Source organism: Sturnira hondurensis, unplaced genomic scaffold (assembly GCF_014824575.4).
Source record: "Sturnira hondurensis isolate 20B ecotype Veracruz unplaced genomic scaffold, ASM1482457v3 Scaffold0004068, whole genome shotgun sequence".
Taxonomy (NCBI): Eukaryota; Metazoa; Chordata; class Mammalia; order Chiroptera; family Phyllostomidae; genus Sturnira; species Sturnira hondurensis.
In genome coordinates, this window is record NW_028076699.1 from 4572986 (window position 1) to 4591778 (window position 18793).

General features: G+C 52.5%; 1 protein-coding gene across 4 annotated transcripts in view; it reads left to right on the top strand.

Moving 5' to 3' along the window:
• Positions 1-18793, top strand: part of SSBP3 (single stranded DNA binding protein 3) — a 153730-nt gene that overhangs the window by 96586 nt on the left and 38351 nt on the right. For all 4 annotated transcript variants that reach the window (XM_037043187.1, XM_037043190.1, XM_037043188.1 and 1 more), the window contains one exon: positions 15191-15280. In XM_037043187.1, coding sequence (XP_036899082.1) covers positions 15191-15280 — 90 coding nt within the window. The remainder of the gene's footprint in view (positions 1-15190; positions 15281-18793) is intronic.

Here is an 18793-nt window from a genome sequence, read left to right on the forward strand (position 1 = left end):
TGGGACACAGGATGGGAATGCTCCGGGCTCTACAGTGAGCCCTGCCTGGCACATCCCCACAGGGCACGCGCCTTCCTCAATGGAGAAAAGGCAGGTAGAAGGGTTTAGAAGGATGTCTATTCACCAAGTATTTATGGAGCACCTGGTGGACATAGGCCAGAAACTGGCCTCCGAGAGGAAGCAGAAATTCCACTTTCCCAACCTCTGTGAAGCAGGACTTTCTATCCCAGTTTTCCAGATGAGGCCACCAAGGCACAGCCATTCTGGGAGACCCAAGTCCCAGGTCTTTCCTGCTCAGGCCAGATCCGTGGGCCCTGTCTGTAGCAGAGGGGACTGTGGGACTCCTCCTTGTTCTAGGGGTCTAGTTTCAAAGTCTCTACGGCCCATGGACTACCCAAATTGAATGAAAATTTCCTTTCTTCAGTGAAGAAGACTCAGGCCATAGCCTCAAATGGAATTAGATAAAAATAGAAGGACAACAGACTGCTTTAGGCCAGATTTGCAGTAGAGAGGGGAGCTTGGCCATCCATCAAGGATGGCCCTGCCACGTCTATGTAACTTACAGGTTTCGAGCTAAGAACAGATTCAAGTTCGGGTTTTTTTCCAAGGTTTTCATGTTTCTCTCTTTTACCGATTGTGTGAGGGTAGAAGCATGGAGATCTTTGGAAGATGAGGCCCCTCTTTGCCCCCTTAACATTTAGGGTCATGAAAGTATGTTCTGTTCTTTAAAGCTACATCTTTACAAAAGAAAAAAATGAGGAAGACATTTCCCAGCAGAGTCAAGCTTAGCTTTGTCCCAAAAGCTCTTTCACGATCCCTACATATCATCAGTGGTAATTGATGACCAGACATAGTAAAGATTTGGATTCTCCTTTTTGGAACCAATAGCCCTATAAGGAGATCCTTTGTCCACACAACAAGGCCAAGTAGAAAACATTGGAAGAGTCACAGGTAGAGTTTCACGTGGACTTCAAAGGTGAAGAAGTCATCCTGCCCAGTGCCCAAAGGGTGTGGCCTGAGGGATGGGCCAATAGACGGGAATGGCAAACACTGACAGGGAGATGAGCATTCCAGGTGGAGGGAAGGGCATGTGCAAAGGCTGGGCACCAGCAAGCACTCCCTGTGGCCGAGGCTGGAGGCCCAAGGAAGAGGGAGGTTGGAATGGGAGGAAGGGAGAGGCTAGGCGGAGAACATAACCCTTTCCTTAGCTCCTGGTTGCCTTAACTCTGTGGCTGTCCCGATAGGGTATTGTTTTGTGTTTGGAAGGGAGGTATTGAGTTGGGTGAATGCCTCCCTCTCTGAATTAGCTGAGCTGGTTCAGAGCTCTGTCCAGATCTAGGGCGGCCTTTGGTTAGGAGTTTGCTGGTATTGAACGTTTCATTGGGTGCTTCGTGAGAGGGATGTGGGTGGAGATGAGTATCCTCTAATAGTGACTTTCAGCTCATGAGCCTACTCAGAGACACAAGTGCTTGCTCTGGACTGGAAAGCAGGGACATTTGAACTGAGCATTGATGGATGGCTGGGAGTTCTATATGTAGAAAAATGGAAAGTGATGGGGAAGCCTGTGGAACAGAGAAAATAAAAGTAGCACAAACTGTTCCCCAGGAGCTGATTGGTGAGGGGCTTCAGCCATTCTGGGACACGATAAGCGCAGGGAGCCGGCAGAGCAGCGACGTGCAGCCAGAGGCCCCTGCGGGCTCAGAGAGCCCAACCTCTGCCTTCCCCCTTGTCTCTGCCTCTTGTCTGTCTCTTCTCTCTGCCTTGCAAGTTCTCCTTTCATGTGAAGTGAGGGACTGAACCAGCGGGGAGGAGGAGGAGGAGGACACATTCCTCCTGAGTGAGCTCAGGATTTGCCCTGTGTCTTGCCGCTGATCCCAAGAACCACGTCTCTTATAAATCTGTGGTTTGGAGGGTCTAGCTGTGATTGGCAGAGGATCCCTCTGTCCCATGAGTGCCGTTTCTGTAGGTACACAGAAAAAAGGCATCTTCGGGTGGGACCTCTGCCTTGCTGTCCCCATCAGCTTCCACCCAGTTCCAGGAGTGGTTCCCTCCAACCTATGCCTGTCCCCAGTCCCTGAAGGTAGTGGGCAGGTTCTCTCTTTAAGAGGTCTGTAGAAAATTGGCTCTTTGGGCTGGTGGTGCAAACACCTCTCTTCAGGCAGGCGAGTAACCAGGGCATCCAGCCCGTCTGAGAAGAAGCAGAAGGCTTTGCTCTGGGGATGGAAAGCAGGCTCGGCTGAGGCTAGGAGGGGCAGCTAGATCTAGGCGACTCGTAAAGGCCCCTCAGATCCTCTCACTGCACCCAGTGCACGGGGCCCAGGCTTGACTTCTGAAGTGGGAACAGCAAGGGGAAGTTTAGCCCCTCAAAGCCACCCCCACTCTCTGTCCTTGCCGTTGTCCTTTTTTGTAACTATAAGTTTTGAGCCCAGCATTAGCCCAAGCAGTCTTCCTAGCTGTCTTAGGAGGGAGGCACAACAATGATCGCATTTCACTGAGGTGACCAGTGGCTCTAGGAGAAGTGGCCTGTCCAACTCATTTGCCAGCAAAGGCTGAGTGGCACCAGCACCCAGGTTTTCTGAATACCTGAAGCTTGGATTTCACAGACAGAGGGAACAGTGGGTCCTGGGGCATGCGTGGGCATGGAGGTATGTGTGCCAGAGGGCGTGTGCGTGCATGTGTGGTGGTGCCAGTGGTGGTGCTGGTGTTCGGGGGGAGGGTGCACTTGTATTGACGTAGTCCGGTGCTAAGTTAGTAGTCGACTGAGTTAGCTAGTCTTGGAATTCCACCTTGGAGATGTGGTGACTGTTTTTGAAAAGCAGGATTTCTGCAAGGGCTGGATTCATCCAGAAAATATTTACTGAGCCAGCACCTTGTCCGTGCTGTGCACGCCATTCCTGCTCTTGTCCCTGGGAAGACAGCTGGCTGATTTAATAAGGAATTGACAGTCAGATGGGACAAGTGCTGTGATGAGGGACACATAACATAAAGGATGAAGAGTTATCATCCAGGGGAGAGAGCAGAGGAGAGTGTTCAGAAGGTGGTTGGGCATGCTCAGCAAGCACATAGCGGTGACAGAAAGGTCTCTGTAAGTTAGCTAAGGGGATTCAACATGTGTAATTAGTAATAGGGCTTTTTTTCCAAAGGCACTTAAAGAATCTAATTTGTGAGACCCCGGTGCAGGTCTGTGTAAAGACCTTCCTTGGTGTTTTTACTACCCTACGAATTGATGGATGGAGAGTGGGAGTGGACATCCTCTGTGGGGAATCCCTAGTCTGTTTCAGAAACCAGGTTTGGGTCTGGTTCTTAGTAGATGAACTGACCTATCCCTTCAGAAGCCTTTGATCAGTCAGGTATCATCTCTGGTCCTTTCAGGCTGGGCTCCTGGCCCGGCCCCTTCAGCGGGTTTTTCACCAGGATCCTTAAAGGATGTTCTAGGATGTTCTGGATTCTTTCTTGGGGGATGTTAGGAAGAAAGCCCTGCCTTATGTGCCTGGTAGACAACCAGCAAATATATGTGGGTCTCTTGGTGCGGAGCTCGGAAGGAGCAGCCCTTCCTTGCCCTGCCACTCCCATCAGACTTCAGCAGGCTGCAGGCTCAGAGCTCTGTGGGGTGGGTCTGGGTCAAGCCCTGAAGCAGATCAGTTCTTGGGTTTTACTGGGCCTTCCCCTTCAGCCCCCCGCATCACTGTCCGGGCAGATGCAAATAGCCACGCTCTGAGGTCTTGCCAGGCATGCTGTGTTCTGGACTCCAGTGGAGAGCTCAGGGTGTGATGTGTCTTTTCAGGGGCTGAGAGTGGCGATCACAGCATTTGAGTCAACCAGACCAGCCGTGTTTGGTGCCTTGCGGAGACTAGGTACCAGAGCTATTACCTTTCCTACCTCAGACAGACACACGTGCGCACACAAGTACGCATGCATGTTCACGCACAGTGTCTGTGACCAGTTGGTCCTCTTTTGGGGGCTCTTCACATTTCTGTAAAGTGACCATTCCATCCCTCCACGTCAGTACCACTCCCTGGTGTTTGCTCAGAACCTGGAGACTGGGAGGAGGGAGGGACGAGAATTCCTCCTCTCTGGTCTGACCCAGTGCGGCAACCTACTGGGTGCTTGGCTGAATCCTGGAAGGCTTCCTGGGCCCGCTGTCATTTGGCTGGGGCTTGAAGGGCAGGTAGGGCAGCAGGAGAAACCATGGGAGGGCTGGCGCCCAGCACAAGGAGCCTTCACAGTGGGAAGGGGACAGGAGGCAGCATGACTTGTATTGACTGCATGGCCAGCCCATCAGCACCGCAGTGGCCAGGGCAGCTGGGGACTTAGAAGGTAGAAGGCAGTGAGTTGTGCAGTCTCACTCCTCCATGTAGTTTCAGGGCCCACCCATATCAACCCTGTCATTTTATAAATGAGGCTCCAAGATGGGGGGGTTGGCCTCTTCGTGTTCCCCTGCTGGTTTTTGTTGGGGTTATCATTGAGGCTAAGCTGTAGCACCCTTTTGTGTCAGTCAGCTACAGAGTTCGGTAGAGGGAGGAAATGTGGACTTGGAAGTCAGGTGGGCCTAGGTTCAAATCCCAGGACAGCCACTTCCTGGCCTGATTGTAATCACGGGCAGGCCAGCTCCTGGAGCTTCAGTTTTCTTTGCTCTAACACGGGCAATAAATGCCACCTACATCCTAGGACTGTCAAGAGGATCAGAGATGAGTACTAAAGGGCCAGGCACTAGGATGCGCCTATTACTGTCAGCTGTTCTTGGGCTGTGGGTAGTGCAGGGGGAGAGAGGGATTGTGTCCAGGGCACGTCCCCTCTGGAGGAGCAGAGCCCCCGCTGGGGGTGGTTTTCCCTGACCTCCCTGGTGTCCTGGAGGGCTGAGACAGGCTCAGCCATCGCAACCTAGCATCCTACTGGTGGACGTTCGTAAGCTGCCCTCTCCCTCGTTATGTACTCAGTTGCTGGTGACCCAGCCTGGCAGGTGCCTGGGAGCTGGCTGCCAGAGTCCTCCAGACAAGGTTCTCTGCCTCCCACATCTTTGGCAATGCTGGTGCCTCAAGTGCTAGCTACACTGTCCCCCATCTGATAGCTGGGTGTGGAGGGCCGCTCAAGTAGACTCTTAAGTGCTCAAGCTTCTTTCAGCATTCTTTGGTCCAATTTCCTTTGCGTTGTGACCTACATCATTCTTTATTTGCTAAACCCTCTGAGCAGGCAGCAGTAATAAATCAATTAATGACTCCGATGAATCGTTTAATGGCTGACAAAATAACACTAAAGCCAACAGCTTGCGTCTCTCCAGCAGTACCAAAGGACGCTGGTTGACTGGGGTGGGGACGAAACAGAGACTGTTAGCTAAATTAGCGCAATTAGTGCGTGCTTTAAAGGCTTAGGTGGCATCTGCTCAGCTCTGAGCCTGTGCATCCCACCCTGCAAACCACGGTGGCAGGCTGCTGGCTGGCTTCCTGGCCCATCAAAGAGAGCCCTGGGATCCCCGGCCCTTCACCTACACACCCCTGCCCGGCCCAGTGTGATCTTCCTTGCTCTGATACCAGGGGGCTCTGGTGAACTTTTCAGATGAGGCACGTTTGTCCTGCCACGGCAGAGGATGAGCTAAGGGAAAGTGACGCTGTCCCCACGAACCTGGGTGCCAGCCGAGCCAAGTGTGGACTCCCGTTCCTGAAAGATGTACTGGGGGCCATGCCTTTAATGATTTCTTTTAAACTTAAGGGGAAAAGTTTCTAGAAGCAGGCAGTTTTTTTGTTCTCTGCACACCTCAATCCTGGCGAGATTAAGTTGTCATTGGAACTAAGCATGTGTACGGGTCCACGCCAGGGAATTTTCCACTTTACCAGAAGCAGCTGCCAGTGTTCTTGTTAAGGAGCTGTCACTGGCCTACTATGACATGTTTGCAGTTGTAAGTAGCTCCTTTAAGACAGTGAGGAAGGGTGTTTGTGTGTGGGTGTGGGTGTGTTGCTAATGGTGTAAACCAGGACCTGAAGCTCATCTCTTTAAAAAGAAAGCCAGCATTGTACAAATGGAGTGCTGTTGATCCACCCCGCACTGTTCATTTTCCGGGGCACCTCTAGCCCTTAATCTCCCTCATCTTCAGTGCACACACCTAGGACCCGTGCCCTGTGCCATACAGCCCAGCTAGGGGAGTGTTTGCACACGGAGGAGGGCGCCCTGGCTGGCATCCAGGGTATAACCAGGTATTAATTACACAGGGCTCCACCTCTTACACAAACCGTGCCCTTTGATCCAATTCCCAGAAGAAGCTGATGCTTCCTGGGGTGGATGGGCAGGGCCCAGGGGAATGGTAGCCATGGCCGTCTTAGCACAAGGAAGTAGTTCCTCCTCTTTTGGAAATGTTCTGACTGGGTGTGCCTCTTTTAAATTTCTTAATTAAAAAGTGGCATTTTTCTAGCGTGGGGAGGAGAGAGGCCACCCCTCAGAAGAATGGCTTCTGTTCAGAGGACTCTGTCTTCCAACAGCCTCGGCCCCCTTCATTCTCACCCTCCTCTGTGTCTGTCAGCGCCTGGTGCTGTGTTGTTGGCTCAGAGGCTTCTGTTTGCTGAGCACTTAGCATGCCTGAGCCCCTGTAACTTCGGAGTTCCTTACTTGAGAGTCATGTTTAAGTTCCCCAGACCCCTGCAAAGGGTAGAGGGCTCCCCTGTTCTGCAGATGAGGTTGAAGGACGCAGAAAGCTAAAGTGAGGTGCCCAGGAACGCTAGCCCCTGGAGCACGGAAGTGCTGGGCTTCAAATCCGGACTTCACCCCAGGCTACCACCTTTTTTAAGCATCAGTTTTAAAATGTAGACCAGAAAGGCATGGGCATAGCTAAGAGCCAGGCTCTGATTTTAGCAGATCTGGATTTGACTTCCATCTCTGCCCGTTTCAAGCTCTGTGACCTCGGGCAAGTCCCTTGACATCGCAGAGCCTCTGTTTTCTCATCCTGTAGTCCCATCCAGGTTATTGGATGGGCTGGGGACAGAAACTGGGTAAGCCACACTAAGGTAAGTGGCGTCAGCAGTAGCAGCCTCTTAGACTGGGTGGATGGCTCCCCCTTTTGTTGGGGGAGGGAAAACAAGTAAGCCCCAAGCCCACCCTGAAACCAGAGGTAGGATGAAGCTCTGGCAAGGGCAGAGGCCTAGTGGGATTTGTGCTCTGAAGGAAGGGCTGTCAGAAGGCCTGGTTTTCAGGCAGGGTTAAGATGACAGCAGTAATCTCTCACGTCTGTATCACCTCCTGCATCTTCGAGTCCTGCCATCCTTTAAGGCCCTGGCTTGAGTGCTACCTCTTCCACAAAGCCTCCCTGATCCCCCTAATCCCCACCTCGCAGCACCTGCCCAGAGCACCCCCACATCCCTCAGTTCTCTGTCACTGAGACTCATTTCACCCTCCAGACCCGAGGGCAGAGCCCTGCCTCTCCCATCCCCTGTCCCAGTGGGCACAGTGCATACCCAGCAGCCTCAGGAGCCAGTGTTTGCTGAATGCAGCCTGTGTAAGTGCCCACCTACTTTGTTTCTCCTCCTCTAGGATAATTTGTCCAGGGTAATTTGCCAGTTAGATCCAGCAGACTCGCCAGTGGGATCTTGCATACACACATACACACACCACCACCACCACCACCACCACCACCCACCCCCACCACCCCCATTTTCCTTAGTGAAGGCCAACTCTGTGAAATATTTGTCAAAAGGACCAGAGCTAGGAGTTCAGTCTGCTTAGGGACGAACAGGATGTAGATAACGCCAAATGCAGAGAATGCACTGTGCTTACCTCACGTTTGTAGTGACTTGTCTGTTATTTCTTTTTGTAAGTGTCTAAAAACACAGAACTCTTAAGAACAGCAGGGTTTGGGGAGTGGGGTGAGACACTGTTGTTCCGGTTTCTTGAACCCATGGTGCGGGTGGAGGGGCAGAGAGCCTAAGGCGAGCGTCACTTGGGTAATGTGCTTTTCTGTGCCTCCGTTTCCTCACCAGTAGACAGAAGTGCCATCTTCCCAGGGAGGTTGAGGAGTAAGTAGCATCCCTTCCCTCTTTCCCCGTCTCTGGAATCAGTCGCTTCTGCTTCTCTTTGCACCCCCTCTCTGCATTCCTGCATTCATCCTCTCACCCAGGAGGCAGAGGGGATGTGGGACTGTCTCAGCAAGAAGCCCTGCAAGAAGCCCTGACGCAGGACACCTCATTTGGGCCTGGGGCCTGGCTCACCAGGTTGGGGCTGTTTTCGCCTACTCGTGGCCTTTTTCCAGGTGGCTTGGCTAGGAGCTCAGTGTGATGCCTTCTGCTTCCTCAGAACAGCAGGACCTCAGCTGCCTGGTTTCCAGCTGAGCAGAGGGCTGGAAGGTGTGTGCAAGTCACACAGTAGGTGGGTTCTGGCCCTCTGACCCTCAGTCTAGGCCCTTCTCTCGTGTAAACCCTGGGAGACACCAGGCAGTACTGGGTACTGGTGCTCCTCTTTTAACAGAGGGGCAGCTGAGGCTGAGACAGGCAGCACAGCTCTGATGTGGCCGAGTGGGGGTCAAGCCCACACAATTTTGATTTGTAATGGGGTCTTGTCTCATCCCAACTGTGAGCCACCGCAAGTTAACGTAGCCAACCCACAACTTCCCGAGGCAGCTCGCTCTCCTCCTCTGCCCCGGAGAAGTGTTTGGTAGACCGGGGCATTTCATCTGCTGCTGGACCCAGGCCGTCCCTTGGCTCTGGGAGAGCACGTCCTCCTTCCACATGACGGCCTCTTGGCTATTTGGAGGCAGGGATCCTGTGTCACGCACCCCTGTGTGTCATCTGAACTGTCTCTTCACACGGCAACAGCTCTGCGCCATCCCTGCACTGCAGAATGAGAGCCCCTGTCCTCCACAATGGATTGTGGTCTGTGCGTAAAAGCCGGAAGCTACACCCTTGACCTTCCTTCTTTTGGTGCCACTCTCTTGGTCTGGGTGATGCCGTTCCCTCCATTGCATCCCTCTCACCCCCAGACACGAGCGTCACTCTGAGGCCTTCGTTTCTCACTTGTCCTCCTCATCATGTAGTTAGCACGGGAGGGTCCTCACTCTCCATTTCTGCACGTAGCCAGCCCTTGTACCCCAGTGTCCTGGGTGCTGGGCACGTGGCCTGTGTTGAGTTTCAGTCATGGAAGGCCACGCTTGGTGCTTCCATGTGTGGGCCCCATGCTGCAGCATGCGGAGGCCTGAGTGTTTGGGTGGGGTGCGGAGAGAGGGATTTGCAGCCTTGCGAATCAGTCAGGAGGGGTTGCTGGCCTGGCAGGAGGCCCGCGGCTCTCTCTGAGCATTTGCTGTTGTTCAGTTGTCCAGGAGCCTCAAGTGCACAGAGCCGTTGTTCAGACAGAGTGAAAAGGGGTGGGGTGGGGGGTCTCATGCTGGTTTGTGAGTGAGGATAACTGGGGCTCTCAGGTGAGGCTGGAAGGTAATACCTTGTAGGGAACATCCCCCGGACCCTCACTTCTTGAAGGACGCATGAATGCTTGTCCCCTACTATGAAATACCACAGTGTTAGATGGGAGGCTTTTGTCTCTTGGTTTCTTTATAGGGTCCTTATTACATGGCGTGAGGAAAGGACCCAGCACCACATCTGGGACTTGCCAAGTCTGTTTGTTCTTGGAGCCTTGCGTTCTCTGTGTGTTGAGGGTTTGTCAGTGATATATTGGGGTGCTAGGTACTGGTAAGGTGGGGTTCTCAGAGGCCACTCTTCTGCTTAGAATTCCTCCCTACTGCCTAGGGCACAAAGTCCAAACTCCTTAGCACAGCTTCCAAGGCTCCTCACAGTTGCTCATTCCGAGGCCCCAGGTTCGAACCCTGCTTCTCCACCAGGTGCGGGGTGGTGGGCAGAGAGAATATACTTAGTCTGGGGCAGGGGAGGCGTTCAGACGTCCTCTCAGTATTGAAAACTGGGCTCAGCTAGCGAGGGGCGCCTGTAGCTGGAGGGGCACCTGTGAAACCAGCAGGCGAGAGTATCTGAAGCATGCGGAGAGGCCCCAGCGGTTGTGGGACCACCCTGGGATCATAAAGAAGCCCTCTCTAGGGAGAAAGTTGAGGGATCAGCCTTCCTTGGAAGTCTCCCAGACTGTGAACAAAACTAAAATACTTCCAGAACTTCAGGCAATTGTCTGAAGGTACCTTGGACTTTTCCAGTTGACTCTACCCAGGAGGCTTAGAGGAGGCAGCAGCTGGTGTGAGCCACACCACCCTACAAGGCCTGTTTTCTATTTAGAAAGAATTTTAAGTTAGTTTTGTAAAAATGCGTGCGATACCAAACTGTACGCCTGATGGGATTCTGCCTTTGCAGTCCACGTCTGCACACATACATGGGTAAATGTTGGTGAGGAGGGCCTGGGGTGGGGGACCCAGATGTCATCGGCTGTTATCTGCAGGCTCCAGTAAGAAATAGGTTTGCGGGTAGGTTTTGACATTTGATCTCTAAGTGTTCTGTACTGCACAGGGGAGAGTGGAAATGCAGGGCCCTCTGGAAAGAGGATTGTCCGCCTGTTCATGCAGGAGCGGTTGTTTCCAGTCCCTGTTGACCTGGGTGTGCAGACAGAGCTGGAGAGAGCAACCTGGAGGAATGGCTCTTGGAGTCATCTTCGCTGACTCCTCCGTTGGACATGTGAGGAAACAGGCCCCGCGTGAGAAAGGACTTGTCCATGAGGTCCTAGCTGGGGCTGGGCCCCTGGAGGGGCCAGGGGGCGTCTCTGGTTTCTGAGTCCAGCACTCTTTCTGCTCTAGTGGGGGTCTTCTGTCCTGTGCACCTTCCACAGCCCCAGCATGCTGTAGGCCTTAGTGGACTTCGGGGGGGGGTTTCAGTTTGGGTTCTGCGTGTTTAGAGAAAACTCACCTGAGGTGCTTTGCCAAGTGCCCTAATGGAACTCTAACTCAAAGTTGGAAACCACAGGGAGAGGCCAATTCCTAGCAACCTAGAAAGGCCTGGCTCCAGACGGCCAGGTTTAGGCAGGTCTTTGAATAATGAAAGTTGTAATCATTTATTGAACACCTGCTGTATGCCTCACATTGTGCTGGCTCTTGGAGGTGGGTGAAGCTGCCCGGCTGCTGAGGCGTGGGGGTGGGGGTGGGAGTGGGGTTGGGGTCTTACCAGCCCTTCTGTTACCCCATTGTACCCGTTGCTGCTTTTCATTTCCTTCATGATTTTCTGCCTTTTGGAAAGTTTTTTGTTACTGACACATTTTTCACTTCATAATCGAAGAATGGCAATAACTGTTACAATTCAGGGCATAGATTTGAGTACTGTAGACTACCTAATGTTGCTGTTAAAGGAGACTTTAAATGATCAAAGTCACCTCCTCAGCTTCCTGCCACCTCAGTCACTGCCAGCATGGCCTTCCCTTCATTGAAGGGCCCCGGAAGTGCGTGCTCCACCCAGATGTCAGAGCGGAGAACCACACAGCCCATTCAGTAGGACCATGGTTGCCTCATCCCTGACATCCAGAGGACTGACCGTGGACCGCCCACCTGCCCCCAGTTCCTAGAACCGCTGACTCACTCCCGATTCCGTGGAGAGAGACATTGGAATGAGGGGACAAGTCATGCTCTCAGGTTCAAGATTTCATTTAGAAGGTTTTTAAAAAAATTATGAGATATCCTTATGTTATATTCATAATATATAAAGAGCTCTTATGTATCACTAGGGGAAAAAGTCATGTACCCAGATAGCGGAGGGCATGAATGTTTCACTGTAAAAGTAGATGTGTAGATGGCCAGTGTGAACCGCTCTGAAAGGAAGTGATCCGAAAGGTAAGTCAGGACGGCGAAGAGAGAGCAGTTTGTAGTGACCAGGTTAGCAAACGCTGGTGTGATGCCTGTTCATTAAATTGGGGCAATAATGGTGCACCTGTCTATATTAATAATAAGTCTAGTTTTTAAAAATCAGGTTTTCTTTGACCATCTAATTGGGTGGGGTAAGTGCTTGTGGCATTATCTAACAAAATGCAGTGACTAACAGTTTCCCTCTTACTTTGCTGTGCTGTGAAATACAAAAGTGCTTTAAACTAAATGGTACATGCTGGGTTAAGGCCTCGGATTGGTGAAGCTTTCCAGATCTTTGAGACAAAGTGTTGCTTCTAGGCTATGGGTGGAGGAAGGCCAGGTCTGGACTCCCCGAAATAGACAAATGGGAAAACCTGGCATGGGCCTGCTCCCCATTCTTGTCTATAAAGTAGGGGTGCTTGTGTCTACCTCAGAAGACCCCCTTGGGGGTTCAGACAGCGTGAAAGCACCCCTTCTCTGAGCCTCAGGCCAGACAGCTACCGCCACCCACACTGCCCGGGGCCAGGCCCCCTGCACTGGTCCTCCGCACACCCCACAGGAGCATGTCATTCTCACCCTCATCTCAGGAACACACCAGTTCCCCAGAGGAGAGTTTTGGTCTTCCCAGACCAGTAGCTACTCCCACTTCTCACTGTCATTGTCCACCCGCCTGCCCGGCTTGGCCCGTGGACTTGGATAAAGTCCAGATTAATCGGAGGAGGGCGCCTCTGCTTTGGATGGATGTCCATTGTCCTTTAAATTTTTCCATATAGGGGTGGGCAAACGTAGGGTTAAGTATCCACTTTTGTTGGTTTAATTGCCAGCCATCACTACTTAAAACATAAATCATAAGTGAGGAATAATAACAATGAAATAGTAACAATGACAGTAAGCAAGACAAATAATACAATGATTAATAAATAAATAGTAGTACAAGAATAAGCTTACATACTTACAACTGTGAACATACTTTTCCAACCCTGCATATAAGACTGTTTTTCTTTGGGGAAGGAGGTGACTTTTATAAATGGTCTGAAGTTTGGAGGGATAAGTAGATAAAAAGTTAAGCAAGAAAACTTCTATTAAGAATTAAAGGAGATAGTAAAACACATTGTAAAGCCGATCATTGGGATGGAGTCTTAGAGACATAGGACAGAATTAAAATGCCCAGAAACAGACCTTTGTAAGAATTTTGTCTCTGGTTTCAGATGGGTTGGGAGGACTCACGGACATGGACAACAGCGTGGTGATTGTGATGGGGGACGGGGACATTATGGGGACAAATGGTAATGGAAAAATACAATTTAAAAATACTAAGGAAAATCATACTGAAGGTCATTGGCTGTTTGAGGAGTAAAACCCATATTCTTTACCAAAATGACAGCCTGAAGGATTAAAGAGTTCAATGTAAAATTAGTCTCTGAAAGAACTTGAAGGTGGATAGTTGCCTCACCCTGATGTTTTTTAAACTTTTCTGCCCCTGCTTCTGAGGAGTAATTGTTGGCTATAAATCACGAAAAGTTGCATTTTCACTGAGCCGCCAACCACAGACAGACAGTGCAGCTAATGGAGAACCTGGCGTAGCCCCCAGGCGGCCCTCCTCCCAGATGACACTGGGTGGCGAGGCTTCTCCGCCTTCTGGGTGGTGCTGTGGCCTCAAACCCGGGACGGGAAGAGCTGATCTGCGAGGTTTGGGATGCTTAGGACCGACCCATTACAGCAGCGATTTTTCCACTGGTGCACTGCCGGGAGTTTTAAAACAGGAGACATCTGACTATTTAGTTGGGACACTGACCTCTTTTCCCTTAGGTGGTTAAATAAACAAACGACAACATCCAATACAACAATAACTATCTGGTGTAAATGAATCAAAATCATACCTTTTTATTTTGTCAGATGGTAAAAAATGTATCTTCAGTGAGCCTCAGAATATTAGTAATTAGTTTATGTGTGCCGTGAGATGAAAAGGGTTGGCGGCGGCTGCATTGTGGGAGGGTTCGCGGAATCTCTTCGGTGACAGAGAGGGTTGCTTTTCTGTAGGCAGAAGCATTTTGAAATTTTGGGCCCAAATGGTCAGCCCAGCCCCACTCCATTCTCTCTCTGTAGGGTCCGTTAAGACACCTACTATGTGCCCACACTGAGTCCTCCTTGCTTCCAGATGACTGAGCTTTCCTGGTTTGCAAAACAGGCTCACGTAATCCTCTACAAGCCTAAAGACCAGGTGGGACACTAGCCTCTCCCACTTTTTACAGGCAACTCATGCAGAGAGGCTGGTTGGTTTGCCTGCAGTCATTTCCTGCTAGTAGGGGCACCGGCCCTCGAGCCCAGACGTGTTGGTTCCCACGGGGACCTGTTCATTCTGCGGCACGCATGATGTTCGTGGAATTCACACGTTGCTTCATTTCCTTCCATCAAGAGTTGGAAGTCAGGAGTTGTGGCTCCTGTTTTTTGTCTGAGGACAGGGAAGAAGTGACCCCTTCAAGGTGGTGATAGAGCAGGCTGCGTTCATGAGGGAAGAAGAGGTCATTTCTGACCCCAGTGGCTCACACTTGTCTCACAGCACCAGTCAGACACCCTGGGAGGCAATTAGTGATTCAGTTTTGAATTCTCAACCCTGGTGGGACTTGGGGGCCACCAAGCCTGAGCCGGTGGGAGGAGCAGGGCACAGGCCCAGGCAGGGTGGTCAGCCCGCGCCTTCCTGAGCAGCCTGCCCCTGCCTGCACGAGCTCGGGGCCAGGCACAGACACGCCGACCACACGAACAGGTGGGGCGCAGATTGTCTGGAAGGAGGCCAGGCTGAAGCGAGCAACGTCTGTTCACCCCTGGGAGGCGTTTGTTGAAGCAGATGTACCAGGTAAATGCCAGAATAGCAGCATTTAAAAGGAAAAGTAATGACCCCCCTCACCCCCCATTGTGTGGCCTACCTCCTGTCCCATGGCACCCAGGACCCTGACGGTACCAAAAACACAACTGCCCTCCCTCATTGTCGCCATGGACGTTTCCCAGCTGGGCTGTCTTGTTTATTCATCAAGTTGTGGATATTTATTGGTCTTCGGCTCCGTATAGCACACCAGCCTCCTAGAGAGAGGGCACACACGTTTACGAAGCACAGAGCTTGCCCTGGAGGAACTTCACAAAGCGTCTGGGTGGGTGAGGCAGGGCCTCCGTACATTGAACAGCTGCTGCGTGTCGGCCACCCACTGCATCTCTGCAGAGCACGTGCAAGGCGGTGGGCGCTCCCCCGTGTCAGAGATGAAGAAATGGAGGCTCAGAGTTCATTCCTCATGTGCCTAGGAAGCGACACCTGGAAAGGCAGCACTGAGAAGGGTCTGTGGAGGACAGGGGCAGACAAGGAGGGTGGGGCTGGCGGTTGGAACTGTGTGTCTCTCATTGTGGGTGCAACCTCGCTCACTCTTTACCTTCCTGTCTCCACAGAGTGCAGCAGCCGCCCCAAGCCCAGTGCTTGGCAACATTCCCCCCAACGATGGGATGCCCGGAGGCCCCATCCCCCCGGGTTTCTTTCAGGTACGTGCTGGACCCTCCTTGGTTGGTCCTGTGGTCCTTTCACTCCAGGCCATCCTCCGGCAGGCGGGAGGGAGGGGCAGGGAGAGGAGTAAGTCGTAGCTCAGTTTGCCATGGTCTAAATACCGTTGCTTTATGCTGGTCGAAGCCCTTCTCTTCCCATCCCCTTTCCCACCCCATCCAAAAACTGAGGCAAGGAGAAAAGCGATGGAGAGCAGACACCTCCTGCATGTGCTGGAGTTTGTTTGCTTCACACCCGCTTCGCAGTCGCGGCACAGTTGCCCCTGGTCAGGCAGGCGGCGGGGCTACATCCAGGTCCACGTGGAGCTGTCTTTTAATAGAGGCTTCTTTCTTTTTTTTCTTTAACAAGTAAGCTGTTCTTTGTTTCTGTTGTGTTGCTGCTGTCGTTGTCATTGTTTACTTTGCCTGTCCAAACTACAAACCTTAGGCATAATCCAAAAACACCCAGAAAACCCACCATCCTGGCAGGTCTCAGAACCCTTTCCTTCTGGTTAACCACTTGATTCTTTCCAAGTGCGATCACAAATGGCACCCCATGAGCGTCTGTGCCCGCGCTCTGCCCTGCCGAAGCAGGAGCAGGTCCTGTACTGGTGGAGAGCCTGGCCTTTTCCAAAGGACACCTTGTTGGCCTCTCAGGGGCTCGCTGTGTTGTCAGGGTTGGGTGCGGCTGCCACCCACTCTGCGCCTCCTCCTCCATCTGGTCTGTCCCCTCTGGGGGACTCATTCCATTTAAACCAGATTGAGATGGCGTGCAGGGCTGAAAGGAACTCATGATGAAGCGCCAGTGGAACGTCCCATTCTTTCAAACCTGTTTGCCTCTGGGTTTGAGAATCTGCCTGAGGTCCCCAGGCCCTTTGCTGGGTTAGCACTTCCAGATAAGAATATGGAAGGAGTGGTTGGGGAAGAAGGCAAAGATTCTGGGATGGGGGGAGCCCAAGAATTCTAAAATGTGACCAGTGAGGCAGAGTCCAAGGACACTGGTGCTTGGTGGAAGCCAGAACTGCACACCACGTGTGTGCAGCAGGGGGCCACGGGGGCTCCCTGGTCTGGAGGTGTCTGAGCAGACAGGAAGAACACCTCCAGGGGTGTTATGGGTGGGAGGTGATCTGGAAGACACTGTGCTTTGCAAGATTTCACGTTTTGGTGTTAACTCCCAGGAGAAAAGGAGGGTCAGGACAGGCTGCTCACCAGACGAGGGAGTCTGTAGAACATGGGTGTTCCCTGAAAGCAGAAGCAGCATGTAGCCCAGCAAGGTGGCGGTAAGCAGAGTGAGAGGGACACAGGGTGGCGGTTGAAGGCCTTGGACGGCGGCCCATGGTGAGCACGATCTTGGCACCCTGTCCAAATGGGGGTCTTGTCCTGGGAGTGGAAATCAGTGTGTAGTCTTCAGGTTGGACCAGACCAGGCATAGGCGAGGGCTCAGCTTGGGGGTAAGGCCACAGGCATCAGGGAAGAGGGGCCAGACTTCAGAGAGAGAGAGAGAAAGACGTTCAAATCCTCAGAAACCCATGGATCCAGGAAAGATGGGGGCCAGGTGGACTCTACCTTTCTGCCAGAGAGGGGATCCCTCAGGGGCTACTGTCTGAGATGGTCATCTGTCCTGCGGGGCAGCTGTCTTCTGGCCACTACCCCCAGGGCATTCTACCCGCAGCTGGTGGTTTTCCCCACGGTGTTTTATCTGTGGGGACTTCTTTCTGATGATGCCATGGTGCCCACGATAGAATTCAGATGTGGCTGTCCTGCCTGGTGCACGGAGCCCACCCAGGTACCAGGCTTTACCTGTGCACATCCCTACTGAGGCTGCCTGTTGCCATCTGGGTGCCCAGTGCACATGGCGGGAAGAAGCGGACAATAGGCAGCTATATTTTTAAAAATAGACCTTTAACTTCTATTTTGGCCCGAGTCTGGGGCAAGGCAAGGTCTGCCTGATATGTGGGCAGCTCCCTACTTCCTGCTTTGGTATAATTGTTCATGGTTAAGGCTTAATTCCAGACATACTTCTTGGGCCCTCCCCTGTGACGTTCAGGGGTATGTGGTCAGAAAGTCCAGGCTGATTCCTGTCCTTATTTAGCTCCCACCAGCCACCGTCAACAGAGATGACTTTTGGATCCTCTTGACTGGAGGTCTTCTATGGCCCCTGTCAGGGTAAACCATCAGGAGCTGCCTGGTCTTTGAGAAGGAACCTGTGTGCCAGGGCTTCTCTGCTTCCTGGATGACTTTGGTGGACGCCCCATCCCTCTTCCCAGGGCATTGGTCCCCCATCAGTCAGATGAAGGTGGATGGGGTCTTTCCTGGCCCCGATGCTGAGTCACTGGGGTTGGGTCCTGCTATAGTGAAAGGGTGTCTTCCTGGCAGGAGGCGGTGGATTCCCATTTTCAAAGCGGGCCGGTTCACAGCAGGAATATTAGCTATTGATTGTCAACCCTGCCCCTTGCTCATCTTGTAGACGGCTACTCTGATACTGGGAGGGAAGTAGAGATGGTATCAAGGGTTTTATCTGCTGCCAACAATTGCACCCCCTCTGCTTGGCCATGGCCCGGGCAGGCAGCACTGCTGTAGGAGGGTCTTTGCACTGGGGAGCCAGCTGGGGTTGGCTGATCAGCTTTGGCCAGGCCCTGTCCCAAAGTGGCCAGCCCAGTCTTCAGGTTAGCACTCCACCTCCAGTCAGTGCTAAATTTAGAAGCCAACAAGGCTGCCAGGGTGGGTGGGAGGGAGCAGCCGTCCACCCCCCATTCTGCCCCTCAGGAAGCAACACAGGGGACTCCCTTCCTTAGGCCTCTGGCTGCCAGGCTGCGAGGCCACTCCCGGGGTCAGAAGGTCCGGCCTTCTGTTTGTTCTGCTCACTCGGGGTTTGGGTTTCTGAGGTGGACAGGGCCTACCTGGTCCTACGGCACGAGATTGTGTGTGGCAGCAGCAGGCTGAGGGCTGACAGGAAGGTGATCCGGCCGTGTTCACTATGTGGGGTTCTCGGGGGTCATGGCAGAACGTAGCAGGGGCGTTCTCACTCTGTGTGTTCTTTGTGAAAAGATTGCCTTAACCCTGGTGTCCCCAGCGCCTGGTGTGCGCTGGGCCCCCCGGCGTGAACTGCGTTTACTTGTGTCACTTTCGTTATTATCAGGAGTAGAGCCGGACCAGCCCCAGAGCTCTAGATCTGACCAGGCTTGGAGCGACTGGGGTGGGTTTTTGGAAGCTGGTGGGGAGCAGAAAACTACAGCTTGAGGATGCCTCCTGTAGTGCCCCTCTGCTAACACACTTGCTGAGTGACCTTGAGCAAGTCGCTCCCGTCTCTGGGCTCAGTTTCCTCACCAGTGGATGAAACTGGGCAGACCAGATGATCTCTCAGGAGCCTTCCAACGTGGATTTTCTGCCTTAGGTCCAGACGGATTTCACATAATCAAGCAGTGGCATTTTTTTCATGCAGCTTAAGTCAGTTGGGCTGTACATCTGGCAAACTTGCCTTCGCCTTGGCTTTGACCAGATCCACTGGTCTGGGTG